At 33.3% G+C, this 20,803-nt stretch overlaps 2 protein-coding genes across 4 annotated transcripts; both read right to left on the bottom strand.

Annotated features, from left to right (window-relative positions):
- Nucleotides 1-4,966: 4,966 nt before the first annotated feature.
- LOC113764720 (probable aldo-keto reductase 2) lies at nt 4,967-9,792 on the bottom strand. 3 transcript variants are annotated; one of them, XM_027308693.1, is made up of 6 exons: nt 9,247-9,792; nt 8,782-8,985; nt 7,348-7,520; nt 7,145-7,247; nt 5,612-5,975; nt 4,967-5,272 (listed from the first exon to the last, which is right to left on the bottom strand). In XM_027308693.1, the coding sequence occupies exons 1-5, from the start codon at nt 9,460-9,462 to the stop codon at nt 5,631-5,633; spliced, it is 1,041 nt and encodes a 346-aa protein (XP_027164494.1). In that variant the 5' UTR covers nt 9,463-9,792; the 3' UTR covers nt 4,967-5,272; nt 5,612-5,630. The 3 variants fall into 3 exon arrangements, with proteins under 3 accessions (XP_027164494.1, XP_027164495.1, XP_027164492.1); XM_027308694.1 differs by having other exon boundaries at nt 5,627-5,975; XM_027308691.1 differs by having other exon boundaries at nt 4,967-5,975.
- A 4,856-nt stretch (nt 9,793-14,648) lies between these two features.
- LOC113766094 (IN2-2 protein-like) lies at nt 14,649-18,693 on the bottom strand. Its single transcript, XM_027310319.1, has 3 exons — nt 18,625-18,693; nt 16,623-16,778; nt 14,649-14,819 (listed from the first exon to the last, which is right to left on the bottom strand). Exons 1-3 carry the CDS (start codon nt 18,691-18,693, stop codon nt 14,649-14,651), a joined length of 396 nt encoding a protein of 131 aa, XP_027166120.1.
- Nucleotides 18,694-20,803: the final 2,110 nt, after the last annotated feature.

Raw genomic sequence — 20,803 nt, 5'->3', positions numbered from 1 at the left:
GCTTATGGGTGAAACTTTGGAAGGCATCAAAAGTTAATTTCAATTTTTTGTACGATGTCATGTGTTACAAATTCCAATTAATAATCACTAATCATGTAACAAATTTGTCTTGTGATATTTTCTTGACAATAAAATAAGAAACTAGAACGGGAAGGGGAAAAACAAAAGAAGTGAAAGGTCAAAAAATGGTATTTTGGGGAAAGCACTTGGATATTTTGTGATCATTTGAAAAGCGATAGATCTTTGCAATTTCTCTTTTTTACCTTATATCACTAAAATGAAGTTTCTTGTAGGAAAGAAGAAGAAGCAAGAAAAGAAGAAAGAGACAAAAAAAAATTAGAGTGGAAAAGAGGAAAAAATACGAAAGGGTCAAAAAATAAAAATGAGAAATTAGAATAATAGATGAATAATTTTATCTAATAAGAGATAAAGTGAGACAGAAAAATGATTAGAGAATAAAGTGAGGAATTGAGTAAACTTTAAGGGATTAATTGTGCTTAACCCCTATTCATATCTTATCATGTGACCCTAAGTATGTTATTGTTTGAAAATAATACTAGGAAGAATTGGCTAACAATGGTAATTAGGGTACCACCGATAATAAGAATTTTTTTTCAATTAATTGTCATCATCTGCATCTACTCTTACTCCTATTCTAATCTACTATTCTAATCTATTCCAGGAGAGTGGCTCAACCGAGTCACAGGAACCGACGGGAAACCGACAATGAGAATGAAATGGTTATTCTTGATAATAAAGTACTATTGAAGTGGAGAACTTTTGATCCAATTTGCTATCAAAATTGCTTTCAATGATGTACTAACATTGACTCTCAAGTTTGGTAAGCCCTTTCCAAACCTAATGTCTGCAGTTGAAGAAAACGTGTGGTGGAACATTGGAAGTGTACTCCAAGCACACAATCACAATGGAGCTTAAAGAAACAGATGCCGCAAAATTCCTTTTGAGTTCCTCAATTTAAGACAATTCATTGTCCTTGGAACCACCAATGTTTTCTTATTCATCATTCGAGTGGAGCAGCAAAAAGATCTCAACAAAATTTTCTTCTTCATGACTTGTCAACATAGGTACTAGCACCTAGCAAGTTGGGTCCTCCTTTAACAAGGGGACTTTGACTGAAGATAACATAAAGTGTGGTAATTTGCTGTCTGTAATCATTTATTCTATCAAATAGTGGAAGTGCCCCAACCACTCAGCTTTAGTTCAGCGACCACGTATATAGGGATTAAATTTTTGCTTGGACCATAAGTCGGAGTTTCGAATCTCACCTATTTTTAAAAAAAAATGTCAAAACATCTTTTTAATCTAATTATATCTGTATATTTGTTACGTCTTACATAACCTCTTTAGGTAGTAGAAGTGCCTTCCTCCTTTTCCAAACGTATGTTTCACTATTAAAAATTTGTCTTCTTAATTCTTTTTTCTTTTTTTATTTTTGGATTTAGGTGCTTTAGCACTTCCATAAATTAACTTGTCACAATTGAGCCTCCTCAATTTTGCTTTTTCTCAATTTCATCTTTGAAAAATTAAAATTTTGAGTCAATTTTGCCTGTTGCCGTAATCCTTCTAGTATTTAAGGAAAAATAATCTATCAAAATTCATTAATCACTCGAACGGCCTTTAAGGAACTCACAAAATTCGCAGAAAATTTATTCACATCACACCTTTTGATGGAAAGAGGAAAAAAAAAGTCTCTCATTTTTCGCGTAATATGTCATAACCTTGCTCGTGAACTCTTTAATCCTTCCACTATTTTTTACGCGGTTTCACTCCTTTTTTGTCGTTAGGTTATATGGTATTCTTTGCTTAAATCAGCTGTTTTTCCTTTACAAAAAATGATAAAGTTGTGGTGGGTAGTGAAATTTAAACGAAACTTAACTGTTGAATATAATATGGGGATAAGCAAATTAAAAAATCCAATCATCAGCGAATGCGAATTGTAAGTTGTAATTTTTGATCTCCTTAGACTAGAATCTGTTGATTTACTAATTTCCATCCCAAATTAGTGCATGCTAATTATTTTACCCCATAAGCGCCGTTTCCCGTAAATAATTATGGCAAAATTAGAGTGACAAGATAGATTGATGAAAAGTTTAACATTTCGAGGGGGCCACATGAAAATAAGCAAAATTTAAGGGATTCAATTAGGTCATATAATTATATAAATGATAGTGGCACATTGCTATTCTTTTTTCTTTTTTCTTTTTTCCTCACTTGCGGTTGAAGAAGATTGCCCCAATTAAGGGGCTTTTATACCGGCATCTTGGTTAGGTACCTCGAAGTGTTCAAACCTACGAGTTTCAATGAGTGCATTTGCTCGGACCATCTGAAGAATTAACAGCTGTTGCAATGTCAGCATATGCTAAGGTCTTGTAGTGGAGTTCAGCGTCAATTGGTAACTGATCAAGTACAATATTTTTGCCAGTCCACCTTCACTTAAAACTGATTTGGTTAGGTTGTGACCAGTGATAAAGGTCCAACCTATAAGACCATAGGTTTCAGTCAATTGAAGTATGGTAACTTAAAAAAGAAAACCCAAAAAAGTTCGACTTCATGGCTTTTTTTTTTTTTTTTAAAAAAAAAACTAGTAAAGGAGGGTTGGAAATTAAGAAGCGAGGAGAGACAAGAAACCAACTCCACGGATTTTTAAGTGGAATGTTTTGAATCCAAAATCTCATACTTAAAATCCCTTCCATCTTATCATTGAACCTAACTTTTCCCAGTTTCATGGGTAGTTGGTTGATGCCTTACAAACGTTTAGTTTTTTATTTTATTTTGTCTATTCAAGGGAGATTTTTCAATTAGGGGATACTTTCCATGAGATTTCTAACTATTTCACTGGCCTCCCTATAAATTTTAAAAATTACATTATCCTCTCTTGAGATTTATTATCTTGTAACATTTAGATCCAACTAACAATAAAAAAGTGTTATTAATAGAGAGAAAATAATATAATTTCACCATTATCCCTCATCCATTTACTGTTTATCATCAGGAATCAAATCACATATGATATAAAAAATAGTGTATCATTCTGTGTATTTCACTTAATGTAAGATCCAAATTGCTCTTTTCAATTACAAACTCATTGTCAAACATGATCAACAACGAATAATAAAAAAAATCTGTAACTAAAATACTACAAAGAGCTAATTTTAATATAATAAAAATCTCAGTAACTAAGTTTGATATGTTGACAAGAATATTTATGATATTAAAGTTTGCTCTCTGTAATATTTTGATCGCAAATTTTTTAATTATTTGTTGTTAATCATGTTTGACAATGATTCTGTAATTGAAAAGAGTAATTTGAATATTGTATTAACTAAAAAAATATTTATAAAATGGTATACTATTTTTTTTATACTATATATGACTTGATCCCTAATGATATACAACAAATTTTAGTATTTTTCTTTAAGGCGTGGGTTGATATTAAATTAATTAAATAATATAGTAGATGAGGGACAATGATAACATTATATTATTTACTCTCTCCTAATATTATTTTTTAATTATTGATTGGACCTAAATATTATAATATAAATAATCTCAAGGAAAGTTAGTGTAATTTTAAAAAATAAGAGGGAGTCCAGTGAAATAATCAGAAACCTCAGCGAGGTCTCTAAAATTATGCCTATAATTAACTCTTACAATTGATAGAGACAACTTTGAAAGTTGACGTTATCTAATACCTTTTAGGTTTCTGAAATTATGCCTATAATTAAATCTTCCAAATGATAGAGACAACTTTGAAAGTTGACGTTATCTAATAACTTTTATTAACCATTCCCACACCAATCCCCACCAAAACAAAAAAAGGCAAACGAAGCGTAGTAGATGGACAAAAGGATTCTCTTCACATTGTCGGCTACTCGTTGCAGTTTGGGCCTCATAAAATTGAATTCCTGACTTTCAATGGGCCATCCCATGTTGGTGTAGACCTAAACTTCTGTTTGAGCCTTCCTATCACAGCCTCTCTATAATTCGGGCCAGATATCAGGGCAGGAGTACCATCTAAATAACCATTCCCTGGTGTCCGAAATGGGTACTAGGCCTGATTAATCTACGGGGGATTTTAAAAAAGATAATTATCAATTCTTTTTAGCTCATCAATGTTATAGGTTTGAAATCCGTTCCCCTCAGAAAGTTAATTTGCATTTGGGTGGAGTGAAACTAAATGAAAATTTGAATCTTGAATGTTTATGCGATTTTTCAAGATTCAAGAAGTTTTTCACCCTCCAACGAACGAAAAGATTCAAGTTAATATATGGCGCAAAGCCTTTTGAACAAAAAAAATCACGAAAAAAAATAAGATCTGTTATATGATATTATGATAATTTATTAATTTTATTGATAATTAATGTCCAAAGATTTAATTCAGACGCTCGTTTAATCCTTCTTTTAACATGATTTGAATTTCTTGTAGCTAGAAGCCAAAAAATAATAAGGGATTAAAGCATTAAATCTCCTAAAGTTTGGTGTCATTTGCATTTTAACCTCTAAAAACAACATTAAAGAAAACTAACATAAAGCTAGAAGCATTTTACAATTCACGTTTTTAAAATTTTTTTAAAAAAAAATCTTCTTTTTTTTCGGTGTGTCTTTTTTATATAGCAATTTTATTTCAATGACGAAACAAAAACATCTTTTCCATAATTAAAAGCTTGAATATCTAATTTACCTTCATTTCTAGTAATTAAAAGCCAATGCAAATGAATATCTAATTTACCTTCACTTACATGTCAAGTATCAAAAAGTAAATGTTCAAGAGAAATGTTGAATTGATAGATTGTAGTAAGAAAGAAAATCAAGAGTCTTTCCAGAAGAAAAGTTAACTTAAGCAGGGGTAACTAAAACAGATGCTATTGAGTTGAAAAATTGATCTTTCCTGCTGAGCACAATGCTCCTCGCAATGAATCACGGAAGTAGAATTATCAAGCAAACATCAAAGCAGACAAAACAAAGTATCCATTATCAAATCCCATTATGCACGAAAGTGAAACCACAAGTACAAACAAACAAACTAGTAGCCAAACAGCATGAAACACAAGCTAGCCATCAGCCAAAACAGAAACGAGGCAGGCTAAGCTCCCATTATCATATCCCAATTTGCTTTTATTACAGGAATCTTTGGCCCTCCAGCAACAACCTCCTTGACAAAGTCCCAAGACAATAGCTAGTACACTAGTTGTATCAGAATTACCAGCTTTGTGAAACACTGCTAGATTTCTGATGTATAGCTGATGGATGACTGCAACAAAAAGAAGCCTTCAGTGAACACCCAACCTCCACAGAATCTTCATGATAGGGATGATGCAAAGGTGGTGATCTTGCAGAGAATGAGAAGTCGCTGAAGTGAAAAACCCAATCCACCCACTAAACGAGCTGGGTTTACTAACCCATCCCGTCAAAACCCATCACCCAAATGACCCAACCCAACCTTTAAATTAAGTGGGCGGTTTGGACGGGTTGTTGGGTTCTGGGTTTTATTGCAACCATAATAAAAAGTACAAACAAACAGGTTACAGAGCTTCATGTAAACTATGTAACAGACCTTCAAAGAAAACAAGAGTACAGAGGGATCAGTTACCAAGAGTCAATACACCTTTCTATGTAGCTTTCCAAGATGACAGAGGCGGAGTATTTGCAAATCTCCAAGTATTTGCCATTATAGCAGGTGGGTATCTGTCACCCTTTGCTGCATTAGCTGAAGCAATTGATTCAAGCTCTTCCATTTCTTCCGGTGTCAACTTCACCGATAAGGCCTTGATGTTGCTCTCCAGGTTCTCAATCTTGGTGGTGCCAGGAATGGGACAGACGTCGTCCCCTTGATGATGAACCCATGCTAAGGCCAATTGGGATGGAGTACAACCCTTTCTTGTTGCCAACTGAGCAACCTGCTCGAACAGCTTGTTATTGTGCTCAACATTCTCCTCCTGAAACCTCGGGATCCTCTACAAATGCAGCAAACATTTGCTGTAAAACATTAAAATCATATAGACTGATTGTACCCATGCACCTGTGCTTTGCTGTTCAAAATCTAGCCCAAAAGCATCACTTACTAAGAAGGCACTTGTAAATTTTACCAAGAGAGTACATTCTCACCTCCGACCAGAGAATTAAATAAATAAAAAAAAAGAAGATGATGCCATGAAATCTTTTGTACTACTGCTTTATACTTTCTAAATATCACTCCAGGCACATACATGCCAAGGTAAAAGCAACAAGGGAGTGCAAGAAAGTGTAATATGGCGATTGGACTAATATGTTAGTACAATCTCAGGGAGTTGTCACATGGTCAAAAAGCTAGAGTAACAGCAAATGTTCAATGACATTTCTGAAATTAATCTGCAGCTACCATAAGTTCAAACCAAATAGACTCAAGTTTTTAAGCGAGAAAATGAGATTTAAAATGCAGAGGATACTGTTTTAGTATCTGCATAACCATAGTGGATACTTATTCACTATGAGATTCACGAAGTATACTGAGGTACAGTGCCCGTTCCAGATCTTTGCTTTAAGATAAAAAAAAAATGATGTGGTGCTTTTGCCTGTTTCTAAAAGATGCCCTGTCAGATATGGTGGCAGGGAAAGACAGCAGAAAGCATATGAAAAGGAAAATAAAACAATGTCGCCAGTAACTGCTTAAAAAAATGGAAATGTGACCAGTGACCAAACAGGATAACAGGTAGGTTTTTCATAGCAACAACTGGCTACATTTCACTTCTGAAAAATAGACTTCAGAGAAAGTTCAAGTAACATAGCAAAGTCACATGAGCCAAACACAGGAAACTATAGTCAAGAGAACTTAGTCAAAAACAAGATAATACGAAGATTTTTCTTACTAACGAACAACTGCTTCCATTTCAGTTCTGAAACATGGACTTCAGAGCAAGTTGAAGTAACATACAAAGTTAATTGAGAACCAAAAACAAAGGAAGATATACGCAAGAAAACTTTTGTATATTTTCTAGTAAATCTAAGGAAACCATGAATTCAACGTATTACGAATTCTGGAAAACACTACATGGGCTGCAAGGAGGGGTAAACAATAGACTCAGATTACTAGATGTAATCTGCAATTGGAGTAAGATTTCAAATTGCACAAGCCTTGGGCACATACCTTACGGAAGTCATTACTAGTCAAGTTCTCCGTCAACTTTGCACCAGATGCAAAGAATCCTCTGCCCAGAGGACTGAATGATACAATTCCTATGCCTAGTTCCCTATAATTAAAAATCATCCTGAATTAGTAAGCTGAGGGGGCAATACAAGCTCCCAACTATGGAAGATTATTATGTGGAGCATATCTTTTGGATGACTTACCTGCATGTGGGAATAACCACTTCCTCAGCATCTCTTGTCCACAAGGACCATTCTAGTTGCACAGCTGTTATGGGATGAACAGCATGAGCCCTCCTGATTGTTTCCGGAGAGGCCTCAGATAGACCTATGTATCTTACTTTACCCTCTTCAACCAGTTGCTTCAGAGCTCCAACCTAGAAGTTGCAGGTTATAGAAGGATTTCAATTCACAAATCTGTCTAATGTGCAAATCTATTTGTAATTTCACAACAAATACAAAAGCACAAGCGAAAAGGCTTGGGGACATCCATCAACTTCCGGTGAATACTTAAAAAAGCAGAGGACTACTAGCGCCTAACTAAGCTATAAAACATACACGAGTGATATTGCAAAGACATGAATAAAATTAAGAGAAAAAGAGGGGGGGGGGGGAGTGTGAACATATGCTACTGTAGAATTAACCTGTTCTACTTGCATAGATTACAAACGATGGAATAAAATCTTGGAAAATTTAATTCACTTCACAATAATGCAAGTTTATCCAATTAGATTCTCAAAATCAAATAGGAATCTACAGATTACATAAATAATACTGCAAAACTTAAAAACTCATTCTACACCATAATGAATTGTTCTGATCCCTCAGTAATGCTTGAGAATCTGAATGAATTAATCCAAGAAAGACCAATAAGATCTTTAAAAAGAAAAAGAACTAAAAAACAGACTGATAAGTATCAAGGGAAAAGTAATACAAACCATGAGTTCAATAGGAACCCTTTAATTAATTTAATAGTTCTGAAAACAATAGTTCAATGTAATCCAAACAATGCTTAGCTGCTGTTTACTTGCATAGGCTTCAAATAAGGAAATAGATTTTCCCTTTTTTTTGTGTTGTTTGTTGTGTTGTTTGTTGTTGGGGAGGGGGGGGGGGGAATCATTGCACAGTAATGCAAATTTATCTCTAACTCTGATTCATTATGATGAAATTCAACACTGTTCTACAAAAGGGTTTTTTTGGTTGTATGTTCTGGGACAAGACGGTCCTCATGCATTTGTCAAATGCGAACTCAATAAAGCTTGCCTATGGTAAATGTCAGGTCTAAAAAGGTTAGATTTTGATCGAAGTCCCATTCACCACGAGCTCGAATTGACCAAATGTCAGCTCATTGAACTCACATTCAGTAAATCCTAGGACCCTATGGACTAAAACACACACACACCCACCCACCCACCCACCCCTCTCTCTCTTTTGTAGAATATTTTTACATTTCATAATAATTTTGGGAACTTCTCCTCATTCTAGAGCTCAAACACGGAACCATGGTTAGCATAAATGGTAGCAAAACGTGCACAAACTGCTATATGACAAATTGCTCTGATTGATTATTACTAGAACTCGAACTGAGTTAATTAATCCAAAAGAGATTGATGGAAATAGAAGACCACGAAAACAAACCGTGATTTCAATAGGAATCGTTCTGTCAATCCGATGAACAAAATAGAGATCAATATAATCAACATCTAGCCTCTTCAAACTGGCCGCACAAGCTTCCCTCACATAGTCTGGATGGCCACATGCTACATGTTCTCCGGTTGGCAAAATTCTTGACGCAAATTTCGTTGCAATTTGAACTTTCTCCCTTTCTACCCCCTTCAATGCCTACATCCACAACACTAAAATTAAATTACCAAAAAGCAAAATCCCCCAATAAAAAAAGGGAGAAATTTCCAACCACATCTCAGCTGAGTTAGTATAGGCATAAAAAAAATCCAAAAACAAAAATCCATCAATAAATCGCAAAAAAAAAAAAGAAACAGAAATTGCATTTGGTCATCATTATACTTTCTTGAACCCAGAAAAAAAAAAAGAGAGGAAGAGAAGTTGGTTTTGGCCATTTTGGCTTATCAGGTCTGACTTTACCTTTCCAATGAGCATTTCATTAGTATGGGGGCCATAGACATCAGAGGTGTCCAGATGAGTGATGCCACTATTGATGGCATGGTGGATCAACTTGATCATATCTGGCTCAGGTTTTGGAGGGCCATAGCTAAAAGACATTCCCATACAACCTAAGCCTTGCGCTGACACCTCTAGGCCTTGTGATCCCAGCTTGATTCTCCTTACTCCTGCCGCCATTTTTGTCTTTATTAAGCTCTCTTACTAAATTTTTTCCAAAACCCTACTGGCTTTTCTTCTCTACTCTTCAGTTAAGAGTAGTGAAAGTACAAAGTAGGGCGAGTTAAATAGAGATTTGGATGGTATGATGACGTAGTCAGTGAGCTCATCCAGTGGACAAATTGCAGATAAGATCCGGCACGGATCCGACTATGGTGCAGATGTCTGCACCAAATGAAAACCTGCCACTTCCAGCAACTTAGGACACTTGTTGGGAACAGTGGCGGTTCAGCTGGGCACCGGTAAAGCGGTGTAAGTTTGAAGTGACGTCTCCAGAATGCAGCCCTAACCCAATTGGAGTTGAGGACATTTTTTTAAATTGAGGGTCTGTTTGGTTGGAAGTAAAATGTTTTCTTTGGGAAAATATTTTTTCGTAGAAGTAATTTTTCATAAAAATCATTTCCCTTTCATCATTTTCAGGTATTTGGTTAGTTTATTGAAAATATTTTCTTACTTCATTTTTCTGGTGTTTGTTTAACTTTTGAAATATTTTCACTTTTATCTCTATCTTTACTTTTTACACATTATAACTACATACTTCTTCCCATGCAAAATAAGAAAATTTATTTCATTGTTTAACTTTAAAAATCCTTGGAGAAATATATATATGAATAAAAAATATCTCCTTAAGCAATAAACAAATTGCTGGCCATTTAGTGTCAAATATCAATCACATGCAATGCTTATAGTGACATATATCTTGCACTCTCACTGCTAAAAGTTTCTCTAGAAAAGAATGTCTCTATTATACATTATTAATTACTAGCATAGGATGAGCAGGATGATGTTTTTTTTTTTTTTTTTTGAATATACTAGGGGAGGGTTGGGTTGAGTTGGGTGGTACGGGGAGGAGTGTAAGGAAGAGATCTTGGGTTCGAGTCCTCCTGTTTACATTAAAAAAAAAAAGAACATACTACAAGATGTTTTCAGTAAGTTTGGAACATACTACAGGTGGGATGTATGTATTTCGGAAAACAACTTCAGTAAGTTTGGAAGGGAAGTTGTTTTCCATAAGATGAGTGAAAATAGTTTACATAGGAAAATGTTTTCAGTAACTTTTGTGCAATCAAACACGAGAAATTAGGAAAATATTTTCCTGGAAAACATTTTCACCTGAAACAAACGGACCTTGAGTGTAGTTGTTTGTGAAGTACTTGTAAAATTCATGATGGAGTGTGGTTCACGATAAAAAAATATATAATTATTATGTATGAAATTTATATAAATAGTAATAAAATATTATACTTACAGTGTTGTAAATATGTATAAATAATTTATTTAGAATTATAAAATATTTAAAAAATGTTATATCATTTTAGAACGATTGATCTGACAATTATTCCTGTCTCACCTCGTGGAGTTGAGGCACGGATTGTTGTTGCAGACAGCAATCATATGGAAAAGTTGACGGCCATTTGATAAAAAATGAAAATGTAGGGTTCATGTGATATTTTATATATCGATTTTAACATTATGAGTGAAAATCACAAAATTTTATTTTATTTTTATAAAATTTTAAAAGTGAGTTACATCTTGAATAAATTCAAATAAATTGCACGTGGAATCGAATAAAACTGACATAAATAATTTTTTCTGACAACAGCGCCTCTTGTCCGGCGTGAGGAGCGTGGAATGGGGCCGGAGTGCCGGACAAATTGTAAAATAAGATCCGGCAAAAAGTGGGCACCTGATGCTATATATAAATTAATCACCAGAATCGGATTTCTTTCATGGCCCTTCAATCTCCTTATTTTTTTTTTCACTCTTAATTGTGCTGTCACTAACTTACTAACACACACAACTAGCCGGAAAAATCAATTAGATTTTTTTTTAAAAAAAAATTCCAGCAAGAGATGAGTGAAATTTAAAAAACAAAAGGGAAATCGAGTGATCAGAATCCAAAAAACCTCTGAACCAAAGTCTCATAGACTAATTTATTAGTTATTTAATTAAGAGTACTTGAGATAATATCAAGTAGAAGTGGCAAAATGGATTCATATCCACCAATCCATCCATATAAACCAACCTTAAATGGATTTGGATGATCCATATAAATTCAATGGTTTTAAATGGATAACCATTTAAATCCAATTATGTTGGTGGATTTAAATGGATTATCCATCTTATCCATATACATCCATTTAAGAGTTTTTTGCCAAAATAACACTCTTTCTAAAAAATATTCCCAATGTGATTCACTTTCAAATTTTATTCCCAAATCGATGTTATTGTTGCCACCTAATTACCCTGATTGCCATACAGGATAACAAAAAAGGAAACTTTAATCTAGTTTATAGTTTCCAATAAAAACTAAAAATTTAAACTGTTTTATTATAGAGGCACAAGAAACTTGCATAACTTTGATAATTTCCTTATAATTATTTAAAATAAATTTTACCATTATTGACCTTGCTATTATTGCTCTCTGCAATTTTTTTAAATGTATCAAACTTATTGCATATTTTTTTTTAAAAATAAATTTGCAAAATACAAAAATTGCAATGAACATTATAAGCAATAATAAGAAAAAGTTAAAAAACTTCAAGGTTATCATATTTGTTTATGTCATGCTTTCTACTCCTTGAAAAGTACTTTTACAAAAAGTAATCAAACTATTGCAATTAAGATAATGCTAAAGTTTCTCAAAAGTAACACAAGCCATTAATTGATGTTGAATAAATGTGCAAAAATGCTTCAAGTATACGAGATTATTTGATTATGTGATAGAGAGGCACTACAAATGAACATGCTTATATTGAGCATGAATTTATGTTGTTACGTAGTTTTCTTCTTAGACATTTTATCAAGCACACGGTGTGAGAAATCATTTGTTAAAGCAATTAGTATTCAAAATGTTTTGAAGGCCATAGGAATGTTCCAAAAACTGCACAACAGAAAAGACAAGAGAATAATCTTCATTTACCTTGAAATTATCAATTCGAGGAGAATATTTTCATAATATCAGGAATGATAATGAAGTTTTAGATGTTGTTAATATAAATATTAACTTTTAACAATTACATTTGACAAGGAAAAATAACGAAAGGACAAAAAATAATAAAGGAAAAAAAGTAGGTAGGTTCAGAGAGAGAATCAGGGATGATATTAATTGGAAAAGAGAGATAGTATGTGCCTCTATCTCTATCCTACCACATATGCACCTTATGTGGAAAAAAAAGAATTATAAAGGTAATAAATTTTAAAATTAGGTTACTTTGGATATATGTTTCAAAGGAAGAGTTATTTTGGCAATAAACTCTCCATTTAACTTAAAAAATAGAAAACACATTTATAAAAATGTGAGATAAAATCTTGTGGGACCATCTATTCTTTTCTTCATAACTTCCTCATATGTCAAATTAATTTTGTGGGACCACCTATTCTTTCCTTCATAACTTCCTCACATGCCAAGTTGCCAATAACATTAATTGCATTTTATTTGCTTCTAGTTCCTAGACTTCTTCCATCCTTTTCAAAATTATATTTTAGTCTCTACTCTTGTTTTTTTTTAATTAAACTCTCATGTAGTAATGATTGCAAACATTTATATTCTTAAGTAAAGAAAAAGCGAGAATGCATCATGCAGTGTCAAAATAATTTTTATTTTTTTAATTCTTTTATTTATAAAAAGAATTTTTCTAACGAGTGTCCCCGCAACATTAGTTAAGATATGTAAATGACACCTTTTTTTTTTTTTCTCCAAATCCTCATACTTGCAATCCCTCTCCCCTTATCACCTAACCCAACTATCAAAAAAAAAGACACCTAATTTACTAAGTAATATAAGGTAGCTTGTATATCAATGGTACAATAAGGAGTTTCATACATTTTTAGGTACTACGTGCACATGTGATGAAAATATTTTACTTGTCAAATAACATAAGATTTCTTATTAGAACTCCACTTTTATTCAAGACATCACTCTTGAACAGGAGTGCAAAAAATTGGAAACGTAAACTTCTTTTCACGGTAAAGCTGTATTCAATTCATTCAAAAGTTATAAAAATGTAGCCAAGTTCTTAATTGTTCATTACTTTACAAAATGATACTTAAAGTAATGACAAAAGGTTAAATTGACCACAGCAGTTAAATTTTCTTGGAACTAAACTAATTTTATGAAGTACTGAAATAGAGTAATAGTACAAGCATTTGTTATTACCAAAAGGTTTTAGGTGAGTTAAGGATAGAACTTTGGGGATTTGTATTTTTTGGAAAAAAACATTTGAATCTTAAATTTAGGATTTGGGAGAGTAAATGGATAAATGGATGGATCATGGTTTACACTATCCATTTAAATGACATCCATTTAGATCCATTTATTAAATGATTTTAATTGGATTGGATCAATTTGATCCACTATCCATTTAACTAAAACCATTTATCAACCATATATCCATTTTGCCACTTCTAATATCAAGTTGAACATCCTTTACAATTATTCCACCTAGTATAATATACAATCAATTACATGTATATAGATGGAAAGGAAAAGCAACCGAAACTTGAATTACCTCCCTTAGTTTTCTTTCCTCCACCTTTCTTCCTATGATTTCTCACTCACATTTTTACTTAATTATTTTTTTTTGGTAACCCAAAACACGCACTCACATTTTCACTTTATTATTATTTTTTTTTGGTGATGACGCACCCAAGTTAGATAGGAAGATTCAAGTTTAGGAAAAGTTTCGAACCCAAAACCTCATTTAGTCCAAGAGCACGCTAGAGTAACACTGGGGACTTATTTTTTTTCGTCTTAGTCATCTAAAAGCCAGAATATTACTGTAAAAGAATGGGCGAAATGGTAGAATTGGGCGGGCATCAATTCAATCCTAGTGATTTCAAGCATATTATAATCACAGAAACTGTTGTGCAAACCCTGAAAACTTTTGTGGTTATTTTGCAGGGATTCATATGGTCGATTTCCCAGCACGGATTCACTGTACTCATTATCTGTTTTCATTTGTTACTTTCAGTGTAATCACATAACCAGATTACAAAGCTTCATGTAAACTTATATAACGTGAGCTTCGAAGAAAACAAGAGTACAGAGGAATGCAGCTGGGCATCTGTCGCCCTTTGCTGCAGTAGCTGAAGTTAGCCATTTCTTCCAGTGTCAACTTCACTGATAAGGCTTGCTCTCCAGGTTCTCAATCTTGGTGGTGCCAGGAATGGGACAGACGTCGTCCCCTTGGTGATGAACCCATGCTAAGGCCAATTGGGATGTAGTACAACCCTTCCTTGTTGCCAATTCGATCAGTAACCCGTTCGAACAGCTTGTTATTGTGCCCAATATTCTCCTCCTGAAACCTTGGGATGCTCTACAAATGCAGCAAAGGTGCTGTAAAACATTAAAAATCATGGAGACGAATCGTGTCCATGTAGCTGTACTTTTTTCAAGTCTAGCCCAAAAACATCACTTTTTACCAACGTTCTCAAATCCGAACAGAGAATTAATAACAAAAAGAAAAGCAGAAAAAAAAAAGATGATGCCATGCAATGTTTTGTACTGCTGCTTTACAGTTTCTAAACATTGCTCCAGGCACATACGTGCCAAGGTAAAAGCAAAACAGGAGTCCAAGAAAGTGTAAAATGGCTATTGGACTGATATATTACAATCTCAGGGAGTTGTCACATGGTCACAAGAACCAGAAATTGCGAATGTTTAATGACAAATCCGAAATGAATCTGCAGCCACCTTGAGTCTAAACCAGATAGATCCAAAGTTCCTAAGCGAGAAAAAGAGAATTAAAATGAAGAGGGATACTGTTTTGGAATCTGCTTAACCATATAATGTGCCGTGGATACTTATTTGCTATGAGATTCAAAATTATACTGAGGTGCGGTGCCTGTTCCAAATCCTTGCTTTAAGATTAACAAAAACAAAAGTGGTAAGAGAGAACAATATTTCTAAGGATTGCAATGGGCGGGGCGGGAGAATTTTTTAAAACCCCCGCTTAGAAATGGGTGGGGGCCCCACCCCGGCCCATCCCCGCCTTGCCACCCGCTTTAAATTATATATATATAATTTATATGTATGTATATAATTATATATATAATATATAATTTAATTAGTTACAAACTTATGACAATGATATTATTAGTTATATGTATTATATAATGTATATTAGTACATGTAATATAATTGATATTATTAATTATACTAATAATTATATATATGTACTCATACAAATTATTAATTGGTTATACTAAATTTACTAATACATTTATACTAAAACCCTAATTACACTTAATACAATAACATTTTTTTCTCAAAAAAAAAAGCACAAGCACAATAATGAATTAGTGATTGTATTTGTGTTAAAAGTGAAAACTTGACTACTTTAGTTGTATTTATTTCATCATGTTGGATTGTATTCAAATAATTTTTGTTTGATTGTTTTACAAGTTTCAATTGTGAAAATTACAATAAATGGTAATTTGATGATGTGTTGATATTTTAGTATTTGATTATTTGTTAAAGTTTAACTACAATAAAATTATATAACAAATTTTATTAGCCCCACGAAGGCACTCGCGGCAGAAGCGAGGATGGGGCGGGAAAACATTCTTCGTTATATTTGTATAGAATGTGGCCAGTAACAGCATAAAAAGAAGAAGAAGAAGAAGAAGAAATGTGAACAGGGACCAAGCAAGATAACAGGTAGGCATTTCTTGATACAAATAACTGCTTGTTTTCAGTTCTGAAAGATAGAAGTCAAGTAACATAGCAAAGTCATTTGATAACCAAACACAATGGAAAATATAGTCTCTAAACTTTGAAAACAAGGCAGTCAAGAAAACAAGATGATAGGTAATTTTTTTCTTACAAACAAACAACCTGCTTCCTTTTCAGTTCTGAAACATGGACTTCCAAGCAAGTTCAAGTAACACAGCAAATTCAATAGACAACCACCAGAAAAGGAAAGCATAGACAAGAAAACTTATGTACATGATCCAGTAAATATAAGGAAACCATGAATTTGATAAGCTACTTATTCCTATGCCTAGTTCCCTATAATTAAAAATCATCATGAATTAGTAAGCTGAGGGGGCAATAGAAGCTCCCAACGATGGAAGATTATTATGTGGAGCATATCTTTTGGATGACATGTGGGAATAACCACTTCCTCAGCATCTCTTGTCCACAAGGACCATTCTAGTTGCACAGCTGTTATGGGATGAACAGCATGAGCCCTCCGGATTGTTTCCGGAGAGGCTTCAGATAGACCTATGCATCTTACTTTACCCTCTTCAACTAGTTGCTTCAGAGCTCCAACCTACAAGTTACAGGTTATAGAAGGATTTCAATTAACAAATCTGTCTAGTATACAAAGCTATTTTGTAATTTCACAAGAAATTCAAAAGCACAAAAGAAAAAGCTTGGAGTCATCCACCAACTTCTGCCGAATACTTAAAAATGCAGCGGACTACTAGAGCCTAATTAAGCTATTAAAAAAAAAGAATATTGCAAAAACACGAATAAATGTAAGGGGAGGGGGAATAAAGAGAAGTGAACATATTCTACCACAGAATTAGCGTGTTCTACTTGCATAAGTAACAAAAGATGGAATTTGATCTTGGAAAATTTAATGCACCTCACAATAATGCAAGTTTATTTCGATTTTCAAACTCAAATAGGAATCTACAGATTACATAAATAATGCTGCAAAACTTGAAGACTCATTCTACTCCATAATGACATGTTCTGGTCCATCAGATTTGCTTGAAAATCTCAGTGAACTAATCCAGGAAAGACCAATAAGATCTTCAAAAAGAAAAAAGATAAACATAAGGGCTGATAAGTATCAAGGGCAAGGTAAAACAAACCGTGATTTCAGTAGGAACCCTTTAATTAATTTAATGAACACAGTAACACTTGAAACTAACTCTACAGGTTTGCAAACTTACTCCTCAAAATAAATAGTACTGAAAACAATAATTCAATATAATCCAAACTAGACTTAGCTGCTGTTTACTTGCATAGGCTTCAAATGAGGAAATAGATTTGCTTTTTTGGTTTTCTTCTTTTTGGGTTTTTTTTTGGGAGGGGGGGGGGGTGTTGGGAGACCATTTCGCAATAATGCAAATTTATCTAACTCTGATTCTTGGAGAAACTCCCAATATTGTGATGAAATTCAACATTATTCTACAAATGGGTGTTTTTGGTTGTATGTTGTGGAGAAGAGGGTCCTAATGCATTTGTGGAATGCGAATACAATAGAGCTTGCATGTTGGTAAATGTGAGGTTTAAAAAAGTTAGACCTTGATCAAAGTCCCTTTTGTAGAATGCTTTTACTTTTCATCATGATTTTGGGAACTTCTCCTGATTCTAGAGCTGCAAACAGGGAATCATGGATTACATAAATGATAGTAGAACTTGCACAAACTGCAATATGACAAATTGCTCTGATTGATTATTGCTAAAACTCGAACTGCATTAATTAATCCAAAAGAGATTGATAGAAATAGAAGACTACGAAAACATATTGTTGAGGCAAACTTCGTAGCAATTTGAACTTTCTCCCTTTGCACCCCCTTCAATGCTTACATCCACAACATTCAAATTAAATTATCAAAAAGCAGAATACCATTCCCACAAAAATTCCAAAAAAAGAATAAGACAGAACCCCCCCCCCCCCCCCCAACAAACACACCACAAAAAAAAAATCTCAATTGAGTTAGTATAGGCAACCCAAAAAAAAAAGAAAAAACACCCCAGAAACAGTGTAAAAATCTTAACAAAAAAAAATCCATCAATAAATCGCAAAAAAAAAAAAAAAAACAAAAAGACCAGAAATTGCATTAAGCCATCATTATACTTTCTTGAACCAAAAAAGTGGGTTCTGGCCATTTTGGCTAAGGCTTTGATTATACCTTTCCAATGAGGATTTCATTAGTATGGGTGCCATACACATCAGAGGTGTCCAGATGCTGTAATTCGAACTGGTTTTCTCGGTGTGTAAAATTTTGCTACTATCAATAAAAGTTCATTTGCAGAAAAAAAAAAAAAAAAAAAAAAAAAAAAAAACAGAGGTGTCCAGATGAGTGATGCCACAATTGATGGCATAGTGGATCAGCTTGATCCTATCTGCCTCAGGCTTTGGAGGGCCATAGCCAAAAGACATTCCCATGCAGCCTCAGCCTTGCGCTGACACCTCTAGGCCTTGTGATCCTCCTCACTTCTCCTGCCATTTTTTAAGCTTTGTTAGTAATTTCTTCCAAAACCCTGCTGGCTTCTGTCTCCTTTTCGAGTAGAGTATTGAAAGTAGGGAGAGTTAACATGAGAGAATTGGATGGTATGATGGCGTAGTTGGTGAGCTCGTCACTTTCTGCCCGTCCTCGAAGATGGCATATTACTAGCGGAGTAATTGCAGATAATATATATAAATATGCAAGTGGCTAGGGTGTGCACTATAATGGGTTTGTTTGGATTGTGGTTTATTTGTCAAAATATATTTGCTTACATCATCATTACAATTTTCAACACATTTTTTTATCTTTCCAATTACCTTTTTATACATCACATCACAAAAAGTGCTACAGTAAAAATATCTCTAATAATTCACAATCCAAACAAATTCAATATTTCAGCCGCAAGTATCTTCCGCACAGACCACAACGAATCCTTCATTGGAGGGAAATACAAAAGGGTTAATTTCAAAAACCTCATTCATCGTAATATTACCTGTCATGTCAAAGTTTTAAAAATATAACTTATCTCGCCTATTAATAAGACGTGACTAGATATCTCAATCAAAGGTTTTTTTTTTATGGATATAATAGTTTCCTATACTATGAGGAGGGGAGGGACTAAGGAGGTTTCGGGATAATTCGATGAAAACTGAATCATCATTGGATTAGATGGGTACATTACGTACCCATCTGGATTTTTTAAATAAGGCCACATTTAATTGTGACAAATTAATAGGAGGCAAGATTTGATGCATTGATGGTGATTACCAGCCAAAAAGCTGGTGGTTGTCTCAATCAAAGGTATTGAAACTCAATAAAATTTTCCTACCTTTTTAAATAGCAAAGGTTGGGAAAAGAAAAAAAAAATCCTACAAGCTAAAAATATCTAAAAACAAATAACAAGAATGCCATTAAAAATATTTTTCTCCCTCTTTGTCGCAAAAATTTTTGCTTTTAATGCTTGTCTTTGTTATAACTGATCTACTAAAATTTTCTCTCCAATTTCCTTGTTTGCAATAAAATTTTTGTATCTTTTTGCTATAAAATCTTTACTCTTAATTTCCTCATTGTTCCAACCAATCTCTCGAAGTTTTCACCTTTTTGTAATGTTGAAGTAGTTTCAGAAGTTATCCTTGTAGACAACAATTTATTCCCAACTAAACAACTTATATGTTTTCTAGTTACAAATCGATTAAATTTATTCCTTATTGCACTTACAAATTCTCACATTTTTAATTTAATATTCCACCTTTTTTTGTCTTTTTTTCATATTTCAAAATTCATAAATAAAATTGTACAAGGGTAAAAAATGAAAGATCATATAATCTCTCTCCTTCGATGCATTTTTTAATATTACTTTTACACATTAGGGGTGACAATGTTACATAAATTGTCATTCAAGGGAATTTATGTGAGATTTCTAAAGCTTCAAGAGTACTAGGTGATATTAGGATAAAACTTCAAGAGCACTAGAAAATCTCTTCCCGACATAGGGGGTTGCCGCATCTTTGAAATGCGATGACTATGAAATGTTAATTTTTTTTCATTTTTTATGCGTCAGAACATTGTGAAAAAAAAAATTTATTGCGAAAAAAGTTTTTTTTTTTTTAAAAAAAATTTCATACCTTCACCAACTTCTTTAAATTCCTGCGGTCACCGCATCCAAAATAAATTTTTTTTTTTAGAACTTAGCTGTAGATCTATTAGCGAGCAAGTAGCAACGACTAGTGACGACATTTAGGTTTTAAAATTGAATTTTTTTTTTTATCGTAGCCTTTGATTGATCATCGATCAACAATTAGTAACATGGATTAGGTTCTATTTTAAAGCACAAATTTTATTTTATTTTTTTTTCAAAATTTGTTTGCTTTTACGTGTAATTTGTAAGATCACTTGCTAATGGGGACTTAATATCAACTCCATATCTATAAACACAAATAGGATCATGTTATAGATATGGATTAATGAATCGTATTTATTTTTGATATTTATGAATATTATTTATAAGCCTCTAATAATTAATGTCCAATTATAACTATCTAATATAAATAAATGGAAAGTGTTATAATATTTTAAATCGGGACATTTAAATGTATAAAAATAATATAAT

The sequence above is a fragment of the Coffea eugenioides genome, chromosome 3 (genome assembly GCF_003713205.1).
Source record: "Coffea eugenioides isolate CCC68of chromosome 3, Ceug_1.0, whole genome shotgun sequence".
Lineage (NCBI taxonomy): Eukaryota > Viridiplantae > Streptophyta > Magnoliopsida > Gentianales > Rubiaceae > Coffea > Coffea eugenioides.
The sequence above is the reverse complement of the archived record's forward strand: the minus strand, read 5'-3'. Positions and strand labels throughout refer to the sequence as shown.